The sequence below is a fragment of the Microcaecilia unicolor genome, chromosome 6 (assembly GCF_901765095.1).
Source record: "Microcaecilia unicolor chromosome 6, aMicUni1.1, whole genome shotgun sequence".
Classification (NCBI taxonomy): Eukaryota; Metazoa; Chordata; class Amphibia; order Gymnophiona; family Siphonopidae; genus Microcaecilia; species Microcaecilia unicolor.
The window spans coordinates 164,438,396-164,456,647 of record NC_044036.1 but is presented as its reverse complement, the minus strand read 5'-3'; the positions used below and the strand labels follow the sequence as shown (position 1 = coordinate 164,456,647).

The 18,252-nt window shown below is 42.3% G+C and overlaps 1 protein-coding gene across 1 annotated transcript in view; it reads left to right on the top strand.

The window, feature by feature from the left end:
• The first annotated feature begins 203 nt into the window (after positions 1–203).
• Positions 204–18,252, top strand: part of FBXW12 (F-box and WD repeat domain containing 12) — a 49,407-nt gene continuing 31,358 nt past the window's right edge. Inside the window, exons 1-2 of the mRNA XM_030207474.1 lie at positions 204–445; positions 6,850–6,887. Of these exons, the coding sequence (XP_030063334.1) occupies positions 335–445; positions 6,850–6,887 (149 nt within the window). The 5' untranslated portion in view covers positions 204–334. The remainder of the gene's footprint in view (positions 446–6,849; positions 6,888–18,252) is intronic.

Sequence of the window (18,252 nt, the reverse complement as noted above, 5' to 3'; positions counted from 1 at the left end):
AGGGAGGGCGGTAGTGTGCATGCACACATGCACATTAAATATCTCCCTCTAAAATATTGCTGCTCCTTGGCAGCTCTGTATTTGTTTCTCTTTGCTCCTTCATTGTATTCCCCACAGTAAATGAAACAGAAACGCAAACACTATTGCAGCTTCTTTTGACCCTTTTCTGGCACCGTAGAGCAAGCTGTTCCGGGAAGTAAGCTGCAGCCTGCAGGGTAAATGAACTGGTGCTGGCTTGGGCTGAGACAAGGGAGTTTCCGATTTCTCACTTTCCAGCACAAATTAAAACCTGTCCATGTACTCCAGGCTTTAAGTGGTGGAATTTACCGACACGATGGAGACTGGCTGCAATTCTAGCTTGCCCGAGCTAACCCTGGATTGCTTGATCTGTGTCTTTTCCTACCTGGATGCCAAGTATCTGCTTGTTGCTGCCCAAGTTAACAAGGTAAATGAGAAGTGTGCAAGAACAACGGAACTTCCAAATTACCCAGTTCCTAAAGGGAGATTTTTGTTTTGGTCAGTCCTGGATTTCTGCCAACCTCATGCTGATGCATGATGGGACCTGCAGTATTGATTTTTATTGGTAGAATCAGAACTACAAGTATCACACTGCTTTGGGATATAATTCAAACCCAGGACTAACCCCCCCCCCCCCCCCCCCAAACAAACAAAAAAAAAATTCCCATTTGGAACTGAGTAACTTTGCTCCTCCAGGGACAGAGAAATACCTAGTGTGCTTGAATGTAACTCACCTTGAGCTACTACTGAAAAAGGTGTGAGCAAAATACAAACAAACAAATAAACTCTGGAACAAGCGAACCAAGGCCCAGTCCTAATAGGAGTTACGGACCAAGAAAGGGATCTGGGTGTCGTCGTCGTTAATACACTGAAAACCTTCTGCTCAGTGTGTTGCTGCGGCTATGAAAGCGAATAGAATGTTGGGTATTATTAGGACAGGTATGGAAAACAGGTGTGAAGATGTCATAATGCCGTTATATCGCTCCATGGTGCGACCGCACCTTGAGTATTGTGTTCAATTCTGGTCGCCGCATCTCAAGAAAGATAGAGTAGAATTGGAAAAGGTGCAGCGAAGGACGACTAAAATGATAGCCGGGATGGGACGACTTCCCTATGAAGAAAGACTAAGGAGGCTAGGGCTTTTCAGCTTGGAGAAAAGACGGCTGAGGGGAGACATGATAGAGGTATATAAAGTATTGAGTGGAATGGAACAGGTGGATGTGAAGCGTCTGTTCACGCTTTCCAAAAATACTAGGACTAGGGGGCATCCGATAAAACTACAGTGTAGTAAATTTAAAACAAATGTTTCTTCACCCAACGCATAATTAAACTCTGGAATTCGTTGCCGGAGAACGTGGTGAAGGTGGTTAGCTTAGCAGAGTTTAAAAAGGGGTTAGACGGTTTCCTAAAGGACAAGTCCATAAACCACTACTAAATGGACTTGGGAAAAATCCACAATTCCAGGAATAACATGTATAGAATGTTTGTACGTTTGGGAAGCTTGCCAGGTGCCCTTGGCCTGTCGTGGACAGGATGCTGGGCTCGATGGACCCTTGGTCTTTTCCCAGTGTGGCACTACTTATGTACTTATGAACATCCACAGAAAATGTTTGAGGACAAAGGTTAGTGGTGCATAACACAGACAAATAGAGATGCATAAAAGCAAAATTCTTTCTGGCCGATGCGTAGTGCTATTTAAGCAGAAAAGGAATGGCTTTTGGCCAGTTAAATAACAACGGCTAAGCTCTAATATTCAGCGCAAGATAGCTGGTTAGCTCTGCTGAACATTAGCGCTTAGCGGAGAACTGGCTAGCCATGAATATTCTGCACTTTGCTGGCTAAGTTCAGCGGCCAGCGCTGAATATTAACTTGACCAGTTAACAGGCTCAAAAAACCCATGTATTCAATGCTGGTTGCCGGAAACAGCCCAGCATTGAATATCCTGGCTCAGTGTCAATCGTGGGACTTAGCCAGTCTGCCTCCCATGGGCTGAATATCGGCTGGTTTGTATTTATCATTGAAATAGTTTCAGAAAATAGTCATTTATATTGAAGGTAGAAGAGGAGATGACACCTATGTAGCCTGAAGCAGAGCTTGGTCTAGAGGTGGCAGAGATAGGGCAGATAGGTTTAAGTTACTCATGTAAGTGCTGGCCAAATCCAGATCCCAATACACTACTGCTAGAGATTATGGCCACCATTTTGAACCTGAAGCCAACATGGGCAGCAGCAAAGAGGGATCGTTGCAGCCCACCCTATCCTATCCTAGACCGATTAGGCATGCTTCAGGTAGTCCTAGAGTGGTCTAAGAGAGATGGGGATGGAGGCTTTTCAGGAAAGGGATGGATGCACTTGAGGGGAGGTTCTTCCGCAGGTGCGTTCGTGAGGGTGACGGATGTGCTTTGGGAGGGGGGTCCTCGGAAGGGAATGGATGCTTCGGTGGGGTTTGGGGGTAGGGGCACTGTGATGGTGAGACACAAAGGGAGCAAGTAGAGCTCACTTCGGCCCTGTTTAAGAGGCAATTTTGTAAAATAGGTGCGAACATTTACATGCTGATTACACATGCAAGTGATTAGCATACTGGTATATACATGTAAATGCCGGTTACATGCCTGTTTGTACGTTTGGGAAGCTGCCAGGTGCCCTTGAGCTGGATTGGCTGCTGTCGGGGACAGGATGCTGGGCTTGATGGGCCTTTGGTCTTTTCCCAGTATGACATTACTTATGTACTTACGTACACATAAGAACACAAGAGTAGCCATATTGGGTCAGACCAATGGTCCATCTAACCTATTAGCCTGTTTTCCAAACAGTGGCCAAGCCATGTCACAAGTACCTGGCAGAAACCCAAATCGTGGCAACACTCCATACTACAAATCCCAAGGCAAGCAGTTGCTTCCCATGTCTGTCTCAATAGCAGACTATGGACTTTTCCTCCAGGAATTTATCCAAACCTTTTGCAGCTAAACACATATGTGTGCATTCTATATTCTAGTATTCTATAAAGACAAATAGGCTCCTATCAGGGCACCTAATTATAGCCACATAGTTATAGAACTACCCCCTTAATGTGTCATTCCATGCCAAGTGGTCTAAACCTTCCCACCATCATGTCTCCAATTTTGTTCAAATTTTATGTGTTGTGCAAGTCAGGTGTTAAACGAAGTTTCCCAAAATTTAAGGTCTCTAACTGCAATAGTTGCAGATCTAGACCCTCTTTTCTGAAAGGTTGTCAGTCTATGTGCGCGTGACATTTACCAAAATGCCAGTTTTGGGGTCTAATAAAATCCAAACACATTTATAAGAATAGCTAAAAAATTCAAATCCTGTACAGTTTTTGATGCTAATTCCGATGAAATACATTTTAACATTATGGATGCAAAATCCAGTCAAACAAGTTGACTCAAAGTGTGCATCAAAATTGGTTGCGACTCATCGGAACATATTTGGACCAATATTCAGACCGCAACAACTTCCATGCAAACAAAGATACGGACTTGAAATTTTGAACAAGCATTATGCTTGTGCTGGACATAATACTGCCAGATTTGCAACTAACCAGCATCTGTAACCGCCCTGCAGGATCTCTTCAAAGTTGGCACTGTCAGCGCAAATGGTAAAATGTTCCAAAGTTCAAAGCCAATTATTTAAAAAGAGTCTGCCTGAATCAGCTTGTGAACAGTATCATCTGAAAGAGAAAATTGTGCTCTACAACACTGATATGTTTTTGTTTTGCAGTGCCACCATTAAGTAGCCATTTACTCAGGTCAAAGTATGTTATATTTTGTGTGCGTGATGTATTGCATTGGTCCATGATGGCTGAGCCATTACTGGTTATCACATTGAAACCAGCATCCCCATCGCCATAGGTGCCATGCCCGATAGCCATGCAGTAACAGCAATGGGTGGGTATCTTTACTGCAGGATCCCAAGCCTGATTGTGGGTTTCTTTACTGTAGGATCCCAAGCCTGATTGTGGGTTTCTTTACTGCAGGTTCCCAAGCCTGCCTTCTTCAGTTACTTCACTGCAGGTTCCCAAGCCTGCCTTCTTCAGTTACTTCATCATTCTGAAAGCATCATTGATCTGCAAGAGAACGGTTTCAGGGAAACTATATTGCCGACCAGATGATGCCACTGATGGAGCTGGAATAACAGCAATGATAAGTTATTCTGGGATCCAGCAAGTATCGCGTGTTACCGGCCACTAAAATGAAGTAGCGGAACCATAAGGATGCATAAAGCTTATGAAAGCATCTTTCTGTTCAACTGACGTTTCACAAACGTTTCCAATCCACCATTTATTTTCATAAATGCAAGCAACATACTGCCCAGGCTGAAGATTTGTGACTTTATCTATTTGTTCAGCATCACTAATTTTTGTTCAGATTGGGATGATGCTGATGGTTCTAGCTTTTTATTTAGTGTCGACTTGCAGGCAGGGCAAAGCTTCTGACCTGGTTTTATATTTATCACTTCTTTTGTATTTAGCTCACGAAGTTTGGCAGCTGTTTCAATATCATTCACTCTAAGTCCAGCTCTTACACTATGATTCTTCTTCTTGAATGGATTGCAACATTTCTTTTGCATTGATTGATATTCACTTAGGAAAAGGGATTCATGGTGAAAGCAAATGACGGAATCTTCATCAAGTTTTGCTTCTGAACGCATAAGAAGCGATTTCTGGTCACATTCTGTGAAATCCCCAAAAGGTTTGAATCCTGCCTTCTTAGCATAGAAGATTAAGTGGCACTTTGATGTACCAGCATTTTTCCCAATTGAACAGGGAGCCAAGGATTCTTCATTTTTCTTGTCTTCTGATATCTATAATTAAATGGTACAACAGATGATAAACACACTTTTTAAAAGATTTTATTAAGCTGGAATATTCACCTGACATGGCACGACCAAACTGAAAGCAGTGCACAATAAACGATTGGACAATCAAGGAATAAAATACGAATGAATAAATAATTATATCAATACTTTTAAGCGACTATTAAGACTCAATTTCCTAGAAATGAAGAAAAATTAGCACATCAAGCGTACTAAATATAACATACTTTGACCTGAGTAAATGGCTACTTAATGGTGGCATTGCAAAACAAAAACATATCAGTGTTGTAGAGCACAATTTTCTCTTTCAGATGATACTGATCACAAGCTGATTCAGGCAGACTCATTTTTAATAATTGGCTTTGAACTTTGGTACATTTTACCATTTGCGCTGACAGTGCCAACTTTGAAGAGATCCTGCAGGGCGGTTACAGATGCTGGTTAGTTGAAAATCTGGTAGTATTATGTCCAGCACAAGCATAATGCTTGTTCAAAATTTAAAGTCCGTATCTTTGTTTGCATGGAAGTTGTTTTTGTCTGAATATTGGTCCAAATATGTTCCGATGAGTCGTGACCAATTTTGATGCACACTTTGAGTCAACTTGTTTGACTGGATTTTGCATCCATAATGTTAAAATGTATTTCATCAGAATTAGCATCAAAAACTGTACAGGATTTGAATTTTTTAGCCATTCTTATAAATGTGTTTGGATTTTATTAGACCCCAAAACTGGCATTTTGGTAAATGTCACGCGTTCATGGACTGACAACCTTTCAGAAAAGAGGGTCTAGATCTGCAACTATTGCAGTTAGAGACCTCAAATTTTGGGAAAATTAGTTTAACACCTGACTAGTACAACAGATAAAATTCGAACAAAATTGGAGAACATGATGGTGGGAACTGTTTTTAATTTTAGACCACTTGGCATGGAATGACCCTAATGTCAAATAATGCCTTGGAATGCACCTGATAAGGAATTTATAATTAGTTTGCAAAAGCTGCCATGCCTCATGAGTGACAGTTTAAATATTTTAAACGGGATGACTTCAAGCACTTATCATTGCTAAACCTCTACCTGTGCTACCAGCCCACCCACCCCCCCAACTTCATTTCTCCTGCACTCTGCTATTGCATTCTGTCCATTCCTTTTGCAGGCTTGGTCCATCCTTATATAGTTACTTTTTCTCTCCTTTATACCTTTCTTCTGTGGCTTCTGTACCTGCCTCTCCTCTCTCCCTGCCAGCTTGATCCCCAGTGTCTAAGCTTACCGGAGGTACGGAGCTGCAGAAATCCGTAGTGATGCATGATTAGCCCACACTAAGCGACTTTAACGCATCTTATAGTAGGCCTTTTTCCCACGTTAAGTGCACAGTAGCGCTTAATCCGGTTTAGTCAAGGGGCACCTGTATTAGCTGACTTTCTCCATTACTCCAGCGGCATCACATTACTTGTATACGGATTTCATTTGAGCCAGAGCAGATTTCAACTGTAAACCACAGTATATCCACAGTCTGGCTATAGAAAAAAACAATGACATGTCCTACTAGGTTGCTGGTAGTAAACTGCTACTTTAGAGAGTTATCCTGGCACTGGTATGGAACTCTGAAGTATTGCACTGAACAATGAAAAGCACTAGTATCGCTGTATCAATACAGGGTGGCAACCTGTTTCCTTTCTGCCCATCTCCTAACACCCTATACATAGAATGGAAATCACATTTCTCTTTTATGGACACCACCCCCTCCTCCCTAGTAAGCAGATATATTTTACCACTGAATCTCCCCAGTGCTGTTTTCAGCCTCTATCACTGTCTTTTCACTCTTACATGGTGCCTGTGGAATTATGCCAAACTTCTAACCTCAGGGGAAGGGATGGCCCTCGATTTTCCTCTCCATGGTTTCCTGTGCCAGTACTGACTGTGTTCCTGTCCTCTTTTGGTAGGGAGACATTAAAAATAAAATGCAAGATGTGTACCCTTTCCTTCTTTTTTTGCAACAGGTATGGAATGAAGCTGCAGAAACAACATCCTTATGGCGGTAAGTGCTCCGCTTATTTACGTCTTGCGCAGGGAAGGACGCTGTTAATAACTGTAAGACAAATATATTGTTCTCTGAAAGAGGAAACCCACTGTAGGTGTGGGAAATACACCAGTATACTTCTAAATTGAAATTGTTAGTTTAACAAATCAGTGAATTTGGGCGTAGTATATGTAGGGTCTCTGAGACTCTTTGGGGGCAGATTTTCCATAGAATCTGCTCACTTGTAAAAATTTTCTTACTCAAAGATACATGTAAATTTCCAGCGGCAGAAGTGGGATTTTTTTTGTTGATGGTGTTTTAAACGCTGGCCATGGCATTCAGCCCCACTGTATGCCTTTCAGCAGACCAAAACTAAATGCATAAACTATCTGTTTAGGCCAGGCCTTATTCTCTAAAGGTTATGCTCATAAATTTAGGAGCATAACCTTTGTAGTGGCTGAATACTGCCACTATATGGATAGTGACACAGCGGTTAGACACATTTTCAGCGTGTCACTCTGTTTAGAGACTGAAAATAGATGGATAGTGGACATACAGTGGGGGAAATAAGTATTTGATCCCTTGCTGATTTTGTAAGTTTGCCCACTGACAAAGACATGAGCAGCCCATAATTGAAGGGTAGGTTATTGGTAACAGTGAGAGATAGCACATCACAAATTAAATCCGGAAAATCACATTGTGGAAAGTATATGAATTTATTTGCATTCTGCAGAGGGAAATAAGTATTTGATCCCCCACCAACCAGTAAGAGATCTGGCCCCTACAGACCAGGTAGATGCTCCAAATCAACTCGTTACCTGCATGACAGACAGCTGTCGGCAATGGTCACCTGTATGAAAGACACCTGTCCACAGACTCAGTGAATCAGTCAGACTCTAACCTCTACAAAATGGCCAAGAGCAAGGAGCTGTCTAAGGATGTCAGGGACAAGATCATACACCTGCACAAGGCTGGAATGGGCTACAAAACCATCAGTAAGACGCTGGGCGAGAAGGAGACAACTGTTGGTGCCATAGTAAGAAAATGGAAGAAGTACAAAATGATTGTCAATCGACAAAGATCTGGGGCTCCACGCAAAATCTCACCTCGTGGGGTATCCTTGATCATGAGGAAGGTTAGAAATCAGCCTACAACTACAAGGGGGGAACTTGTCAATGATCTCAAGGCAGCTGGGACCACTGTCACCACGAAAACCATTGGTAACACATTACGACATAACGGATTGCAATCCTGCAGTGCCCGCAAGGTCCCCCTGCTCCGGAAGGCACATGTGACGGCCCGTCTGAAGTTTGCCAGTGAACACCTGGATGATGCCGAGAGTGATTGGGAGAAGGTGCTGTGGTCAGATGAGACAAAAATTGAGCTCTTTGGCATGAACTCAACTCGCCGTGTTTGGAGGAAGAGAAATGCTGCCTATGACCCAAAGAACACCGTCCCCACTGTCAAGCATGGAGGTGGAAATGTTATGTTTTGGGGGTGTTTCTCTGCTAAGGGCACAGGACTACTTCACCGCATCAATGGGAGAATGGATGGGGCCATGTACCGTACAATTCTGAGTGACAACCTCCTTCCCTCCGCCAGGGCCTTAAAATGGGTCGTGGCTGGGTCTTCCAGCACGACAATGACCCAAAACATACAGCCAAGGCAACAAAGGAGTGGCTCAGGAAGAAGCACATTAGGGTCATGGAGTGGCCTAGCCAGTCACCAGACCTTAATCCCATTGAAAACTTATGGAGGGAGCTGAAGCTGCGAGTTGCCAAGCGACAGCCCAGAACTCTTAATGATTTAGAGATGATCTGCAAAGAGGAGTGGACCAAAATTCCTCCTGACATGTGTGCAAACCTCATCATCAACTACAGAAGACGTCTGACCGCTGTGCTTGCCAACAAGGGTTTTGCCACCAAGTATTAGGTCTTGTTTGCCAGAGGGATCAAATACTTATTTCCCTCTGCAGAATGCAAATAAATTCATATACTTTCCAAAATGTGATTTTCCGGATTTAATTTGTGATGTGCTATCTCTCACTGTTACCAATAACCTACCCTTCAGTTATGGGCTGCTCATGTCTTTGTCAGTGGGCAAACTTACAAAATCAGCAAGGGATCAAATACTTATTTCCCCCACTGTATGCATTTACCACTCAATGGCAAATGTATTTCCTTCCCTGGAAATACCAGAATTAAGAGCTATTGTCCACTCTTGGGGAAGTCTCATTCCTACGTTGTCTTCAATCTAAAGATATTACAAGGTGTTTTGGGAATGAGTGAGAGAGTTCACAGACCCCGGGTCTAGGGATCTGAAGCTATTCTCTCTATACAGCAGCTCCCCTGCTGGCTGCCTGACTTAACTACATTCGGGGGGGGGGGGGGTTTTATAAATGGCACTCAAAGCGCCCTTTGCAGAATAAGAGCTTAGGGGCCCTTTTACTAAAGAGTTGCTGTGTGTCAACCCAGAACTACTGCCGGCCCAACACGGGTGCCAGCAGTAGTTCCACCCCAGTGTATGCCGTTTCTGGTGCTAACGGAAATATTGAAAAAATATTTCCGCAGGGGGATATCCAGCTATAATCGAGCAGCATCATGCGCTGCCTGGTTACCGCTGGATTAGCAAGGGAGTCCTTACCACCACCTGTGCCCTTACTGCTTCCCCCCACCCCCAAGAAATGGCCACACAGCAAGTGCAAACGTACTGCATGGTCATTTCATTTTTGATTATTTTCACCCGCTGCGGTAACAGGGGCCCTGGCGCATGACAAAAACAAGGACTTTTTTTTTTTTTACCGCAGCTTAGTAAAAGAGCCCCATAGGTGGATCTTGTGCTTAACTTTGGACACAAACACTTATACCTGATGAAATCCGGTTCAAATGCTGGCATACAACTAATTGCGGTTGGGTATATAAATGACCCTATTCTGTAACATTGGGCCTAATTTCTGGGAATGCCCCTGAACCGCTTGTGTCCCTCCCATGGCCACACCGCCACAGATTGTTACTGGCAATTTTAGATGGAAGATACCGAGTGATGCATATGCAAGTTATTAAAATCACTGCTTCCGCTGTCTGTGCCAGCAAATGCAGGTGTATTTACCAGCATCCTTATATATATATACATATTTTATAAAAGATTCTGAATTTGGCAGAGTCTTTTGTAAAATACCAGGGGGACTGTGAACATCCAGACCTTGATGTCCCAATTGCTACCTCAAAGTTTTATGCAAAACAGGGCTTTTGGTATGTTGTGCCAGGGGAGAGGAGAGAACATAGAACCGGGGGGGGAGGAAATTTTCCAGACGATTGTGAATGAAGGCTTATTGCACCAGATCTCAAGCCTGCTTCTTAAATTTGAGCTGAAAGTACAAAGGGGCAGGAGGAAACTTCTGGGTCAGAACATACAACTAAGTATACTTATACAGTACTTTTAAAATTTAGCACTAAGTGAATGTGGACACATCACAACAACGTTTCTTAAGGATCTGCATTCTCCACTCAGGGCAACAAAAAAGCTCTTTGGCCACTGTGGATGGAGGAGACCAGGGAAGAGGGTAGAACGTGGATACTAGAGAAAGAGGGTTTTATTAGAGCATCACCAATCAGTAGACGTATTTCAGGTGGGGCTAGCTGAAGGATATTGCAGATATTTACCAGAGGCAGCAGTGTATCACATTAACGTTCATGGAATCTTGGGTTTTAACATCATTAGTACATAGGGAAATTCTGTAAAAAGCACCAAAACTAGGCGCCAAGATACTGCGAGCTGAGCATGAATTCCATTATAGATTACTCTGCATTTATGCCACAACATGTAGGCACACCCACTTACACCATATCAATAGTAGGCACTCACTATTCACCCTCCTTCATTGAGAAAAATGGCCATTTAACCCTACCCTCTGTTTTCTGTCCAGTAACCAATTCTTAATCCACAGAAGAACATTGCCTTCTATCCTGTGACTCCTTAATTTTCTCAGGAGTCTGTCATGAGGTACTTTGTCAAAAGCTTTCTGAAAATCTAGATACGCTACATCAACTGGCTCACCTTTATTGACATGTTTATTTATACCTTCAAAGAAATGAAGCAACTTGGTGAGGTAAGACCTCCCTTAGCTGAATCCATGCTGACTCTGTCCCATTAAACCACGTTTGTCTATGTGTTCTGTAATTTTATTCTTTATAATAGTTTCCACTATTTTGCCCAGCACTGAAGTCAGGCTTACCAGATCACCCTCGGAACCCTTTTTAAAAATCGGCATCACATTGGCCAACCGTCAGTCTTTAGGTACTATGGGTAATTTTAACAACAGGTTACAGATTACTAGCAGCAGATCTGCAATTTCATGTTTGAGTTCTTTCAATACCCTGGGATGTATACCATCCAGTCCAGGTGATTTTTCACTCTTTTTATCTTGTCAATTTGGCTCAGTACATCTTCCAAGTTCACTGAGATTTCTTTCAGATCCTTTGTATTGTCACCCTTGAAAACCATGGTTTATCTTTTACATCTTCTTCTAAAAAGTCTGAAGCAAAGAATTCATTCAGTCTCTCTGCTTTGGCCTTGACTGAGTGCTTCTTTGCTTCACTGAGTGCTTCTTTGCCCCTTCCTCATCTAACAGATGGGGTCAGACAGATTCCCTTGCAGGCTTCCTGCTTCTGTTATACCTGAAAAAAGTGTTACTATGAGTTTTTATCTGTGTGGCGAGTTTTTCTTTATATTCTCTTTTAGCCTTCTTTATCAATGCTTTGCATCTGGCTTGACAGTGCTTATGTTGCTTCTTATTTTTCCATTTTTGAAGGATGTTATTTTGGCTGTAATAGCCTTTTTCACCTTACCTTTTAACCATGCTGGCTATTTGCTCTTTTTTTCACCTTTGTTATTACGTGGATTACATCTAGTCTGGGCTTCCACAATGGTATTTTTAAACATCATCCACATCTGATTTAAAGGCCTAACCTTTGTGGCTGACACTTTCAGCTTCTTTTTAACTATTTTCCTCATTTTGTTATAGTCGCCCTTTCGAAAATTAAAAGCTGTTACAGTAGATTTCCTTAGTGACTTCATTCCAGATATCAGCTCAAATTTGATCATGTTATGATCAGTGTTTCCCAGAGGATCCAACACCATTACCTCTTGTACTATGCCCTGCGTTCCATTAAGGCAGTGTTTTCCCAAGTCAGGTCCTGGAGTACCCCTTGCCAGTCAGGTTTTCGTATCCAACACCATTACCTATTGTACTATGCCCTTCATGCCACTAAGGCAGTGTTTCCCAAGTCCAGTCCTGGAGTACCCCTTGCCAGTCAGGTTTTCAGGATATCCACAATGAATATTCATGAGAGAGATTTGCAGACAGTGTAGGCAAATCTCTCTCATGAATATTCATTGTGGATATCTTGAAAACCTGACTGGCAAGGGGTACTCCAAGACTGAACTTGGGAAACACTGCACTAAGGATTAGATCCAAAAGAGCTCCCACTCTCGTTGGTTCCTAGACCAGTTCCTCCAAGAAGCAATCATTTATTACATCTAGAAATTTTTTAGGCCCTAGCACGCCCTGATGTAAGATTTATCCAGTCATTATATTAAATCACTCATTTAATATAATGCCCAATTTGCCAGCTTTTCTAATTTCGGTAAACATATTTTCATCTGTCTGTTCGTTCTGTCCTGGCCCTACCAGTATATGCCTTCCCTTCACACCTGGAATTTCTATCCATAAAGATCCTGTGTTAGTAGGGTACAAATTATAAAATTATATCGCAATGATAGTGTCCTCCTTCCACCGGGTCTCTGAAATGCCTATTATATCTGTCTCTTCATTTAGTGCTATATACTCCAATTCTCCTATTTTATTTTTAAGGCTTCTAGCATTTGTATATAGAGACTTCAAATTGTCTTTTTTTTTTTTCTTGCATCTACAGGGTGCTTTGAAGTTAATGGGGATAATTTGCATCCTTTACTCTGTTCTTCCATTGAACACTGCTGGCTTTCTTTAACCATTATTGAATCCTTTCTATCGAGATTCCGTAAAGATCCTGTTTCAATAGTAATCTTGAAAAAATACTCCACACCAAACCATGCGCTCCTGGGCAACTGCCGGCTCCCCCCCCCCCCCCCCCCTCTCATTTTAGATTAAAAGCTGCTCTATCTCCTAGACACGGCTTAATGAGAATGAGTCAACATGGGCTTAGCTAATGCAACTCTTGTCTTACCAATTTCTTAGATTTTTTTTTTTTTGAAGGTATAAACAGGCAAGTGGATAAAAATGAAACAGTTTTGATATTGGAATTGAGATGTCCAGGTCTAGATTTGCTTAATTCCAGCAAATGCAGAGCCGTTTGAAAAGTATGTATAAATGTTGCAGAACTACATGTGTATTTTCTGTCAATATTGCAATTTCCACTTGTAAGTGGCACCACCCATGTGTAGCTAGCCCATTTTACAAACCTATGTATATAATTACCAATTAAATACTAAGGTGACAATTTTTATATATTTATTTTTGAAATTACTCCCTAAATCCATCATGTAAAGCCCTGGCTGAAAGAAGTACTTTTTAAAAATCTGAGTGTGCCTCTGAGCTGGATCAAACCTGGCAAGAAACATCCCCCTCCCCCCACCTCTCCCCACAGTATGCATGTATCCCCACTGTAAAATGCGTGGATATGTTTATCTCTGTTGACTTTGTGTGTGTGCCTATGACCAAGAGAGGGAAGTAGCAGATTGAAAGGATCAATTTCCTAACCTCTGTGCTTCGGTATAGTAATGATTCTTTGCTGCCGCTGCTAGAGCAGGCTCTCTAAAAGAAATATATTTGGGCATTTGTCGGTGCACTTTATTTCTCTGAAACCCTCCATCTGATATGATCCATTCCAAACTTGGTTTTCATTTATACAGGTTCTTTCCCTCTCATCCCCACACCAAATTAGTCTCCATTTCATTATTTTGGAGAGTTACTTCAGCCCCAGGTAGATGGGCAGACATTCTCAACCCCCTGTGTGTAATTTCTTTCCAACATTCTGCTGAGTTGGAAAGAATAAAAAGATCACCATTTGGCCACTGTAAATTTCATGTTGTACAAAGCACAAATAGGTTTTCAGGATGGGAAGCAGTTGACCTCTTTCTGCAGTCCAGATTATTGCTACCACGGTGGTTTACAATGCATGACAGCAAGAGGTACGTACTATATTTAGGGTGGGAGAGGTGCAGGTTTTTCAATATTTACAAAAGTGGAATGACTAATTAAGTGCGGTCTTCAAAAAAGAGACAACACAGGCTCCCTCTTCTAAAGACTTGGTCTCATCAATATAACAGTGTGAAACAGCCTCTTGAGTATTCTGCGAGGCCTTTAGAAGATGGTGCTGGGTCCCTTAAGCTTGACATCAGTGGTAACAAGAATGGCTCCTTTCATCCGCAGCCTTTATGAATGCTTGGCAGCTTTACTCACATCTTTCTTAATCCAGTCTCGCACATCTAACAATTAGCACTGAAATAGTGGAGGAGAGGAGAGTGTAAAAGGGTCACTCACCATGAGAGGAATAGCTTTTCTGTTCTCACTAGTCAGCCAAAAGTAACCCTGTCCTCTCAGCTACAGAATCCCGGCTACGAGAAGGAACTCTGGCCATAGTCTTATCTATAGACATATGAAAACACAGAAATAGATGTAGGTGTGTGTGTGTGTGTTTGTAGCTAATAAGAGGTAGAGTTATTAAAATGATACCTCTGATCCACATTATTTTTGAACACAAGAGGGCCTGATTCACTAATCTCCCCCTCCCCCCCAGACAAAGAATAGGGGAAAAAAAAGGCATAGCAAATCAGACCCAGGATGTATTTTTTTTTATTTGTTGGAGTTGATCACTCTCCTTCTGCCAGAAATGTTCTTAAACCCTGAAGTGGGGTGAAACGAGCCTGTGATGAATGAGTTTGCTGGCTGAGCCCATCCCAGTGAGATAAGATGTAGTTGAATTGAGAGGTCATGGGCTTGGCCCCTGGCTGCCTTGACCCAGATGTACAGTAAGCTCTTGAGATGGGTGAAAGGAGATCCTGTTTCTTCAACATGAATTGTTGCTTATCGTAGGAGTTTTTTTCGAAAGAAAAATTGACTTTGCACTCTAAAATAGCTCCACAGCACACACAAAGCACAAGAGAAATGTCAAAGAGTAATGCAAGATGGTGCAAAATATTTTGTTTTGTGATTCCTTTGGTATTGTCCAGTGCTATACAGAGTGAGGCAAAAAAAAAAGTGCCCCTTGAAGTTTTTTTGCTGTTTCCTCAGCAACTGCTTGGAATTTCAATGTGAAATTTTACAGCTTTATGTGTTGTTACTATCAGTGTTTATGTGCCAAGTGGAATGAGATTCTTTAAACACAGCAACGTTACAGACTTTTTAGCATGACCACCCAGCGATTTTTGCACATTCAAAAATGTTTGCACTGTAAAACTACCATTATTTGAAAAAAAAATGGGGTACACGTTTATTGTTAATGATGTCAGAGTGATGTAGACTTTTGTCTGGGGAGCAGCGTTGGAGGCCTATCGCAAGGGCCACCCAAAGCCACAAACAATCGCTGCAGATGATATGGGATAGCCTGCTACAGGGACCGATCGACAAGGCTGTTAATAACTTCGCAAAACGACTGAAGGCCTATGTTAAAATAGGGGGTGGACACTGAGCATTCACAGTGACTGACACATTGTTAATTGTATTGTTTGAATGATGCTATTTTACTGTGTTTTAGTTTGAACATTTTTAAAACACAAAAATCGCGGTAATGTAGTAACGCTAAAATGCAATAGTATTAACATAGCTTAAGATAATTTAAATGTTGTTTAATAGTAATACGTAAGTATGATGACTAAATCAGTACATAAAATTTCTCATTGAAATTCAAAGCGGTTGCTGAGAAAATGGCAAAAACCTCTAGTGGGGGGGGGGGGGGTTGCCTCACGCTGTATTTTATGTTAGATAGTTTTCCATGTTTATGTGCATGTTAGCATGTATTTTGTGTGATTTTGATTATTTCTGATGCTGTATGCTATCTGTCTTGGAACAAAATATTCCTTAACTTACAGTATTTATTTATTTATTAGGATTTATTTGCCGCCTTTTCGAAGGAATTCACTCAAGGCGGTGTACAGTAAGAATAGATCAAACATGAGCAATAGGCAATTACAGCAGTAAAAATATTCAAGTAACAATACAAAATATAGCATGGTATACTACTTGCAATGACAACACAATATGTACTAGAACATTATAATTGGTAGTGAAGGGTAAGGCAAAGTTGTAACATATAGATGAGTAAGAAAGTAGGAAGAATTTGAAAGTTAGGTGACTGATTTGAAGAAAGTTGCACATGAGGTCAGAGAGATGGTTAAATATTATCTCAGGCTAGGAGTGGATAAACATGTCCCGCTGTAGTATGTGCAGCCGAGTCAATCCTTGTGTGTGTGTGAGTGAGACTAACAAGATTAGTTACTTCTTCCATTAAAGGCTTGGTTGAAGAGCCAAGCTTTCACCTGCTTCCTGAAGTAGAGATAGTCTTGTGTTAAGCGGAGCCTTTCAGGCAATGCATTCCACAGTGCGGGGGCTACTCCAGAAATGGGGTATAAGTAACAAAGGGAGCCTTTCACTAACGTACACTAGCAAATGGCCTTAGCGCACAAGAAAGTCCTGCGTTAGGATGTCCTAAGCCCATTTCTAGCATGGCCGCTAATTCAGCCTTTTTCAATTATTTTATTTTCAGGCCATGCGAAATGTTAGCATCGGCATGCGGCAACTGAATGGAAATAATTAATGCAAGAGCATTTATCGCCTCCTATTTAGGAAGTGCTCAGGACTCCCATATTAACCCCGAGTTAACCAGTTAATGTACGGTAATATGAGCAGCTATCTGGATAATGCTTCCACGCCCATTCCTCGCCCACTCTCCATCTCCATGGAGGAGTGGCCTAGTGGTTAGGGTGGTGGACTTTGGTCCTGGGGAACTGAGGAACTGAGTTTGATTCCCGGCACAGGCAGCTCCTTGTGACTCTGGGCAAGTCACTTAACCCTCCATTGCCTACCGCATTGAGCCTGCCATGAGTGGGAAAGCGCGGGGTACAAATGTAACAAAAAAATAAAAATCCATGACACCCGCTCAAAAAATGAATAAAAAAAAATAGCATGTTATTAGCACATACAAACAGGAAAGCTATCATAAGATGCTTCAGTGGGTCCTGCAGCAAGTCTTTTTCGGTATGTTAAGCCTAAGGCGTTAGGGTTTAGCACACCGTAGTGAAAAGGCCTCAAAGTAAAGTGTCACCCACTGCTCATATGTCATTTCCTCTCAACTGATGGTTTCTCTGCCTGCATGACTTCACAAATACGTTTGACACTATTGGAAACTTACGAGTCTCAGCTTTCTAGTTCACTTATAAGGGCCCCTTTTAACCAGCTGAGGCAAAAGGGGGCTGGCACTGGCATATGTTTTACATGTGTGCCGAGGCCCCCTTTTACCGCAGCTGGTAAAAGGGAAGTCTCTATTTCCTACAGGAAATGGCTGGGTGGCAAGGGCTCCCACGTTAACCCAGCAGTAACTGGGCAATGAGCGGCACTGCCGGATTACCACCGGGTACACTCCGGCGCTACAAAAATAAATACATTTTTGTAGCATCAGAAATGACGGCGCGATAGGGGTGGGAAGTGCTGCCGGGCTGCTGCAGTAGCCCGCCAGTACTTCCTGTACAGCGAGCCCATATTTTTTATTTTCAAAACCACAAAATATACAATAGAATGAAAAACAAAACTGAAAGCATAAAAATACAGTAAACCCCCAATACGCTTACATAGACAGCAAATAAAGGGGTCCTTTTACTAAGCTGTGCTAAAAAGTGTCTGGTGCTTTTGTTAGTGGGTGGGTTTTCCACGCACTGCAGCCACTTTCAGTGAGGCGGGATAATGGTTCCATATATATCTTTTTCTGTAATGGCCATGCACTAATTACCCAATTAGCACGTGGCCTTTACCATGGGAGCCCTTACCAACACCTATTTTGTAGGCGCTAAGGGCTCCCGCACTAACCCCGCGCTAATTGGACAGCATGCGGCAATGTGCCTGCGCTGCCTGATTAGCGAAGGGCCTGCCTACTCTTAGCCCATCAACACGCTACCCGTGCTAAAAAAATAAAAACTTTTGTAGCATAGGATTAGAACCCACTGAACAGCACACTACTGCAGGATGCCTCAGCGCGTCCCACGGTAGTGCTTTGTGTTACATGATAGGCATGCAGTAATGCCTACCACTGCTTAGTAAAATAGCCTCAAAGAACGCTAGACAGTGCATACGCCTCCCATCCCCACCCCACCCACACAACCCAAAATATAAACT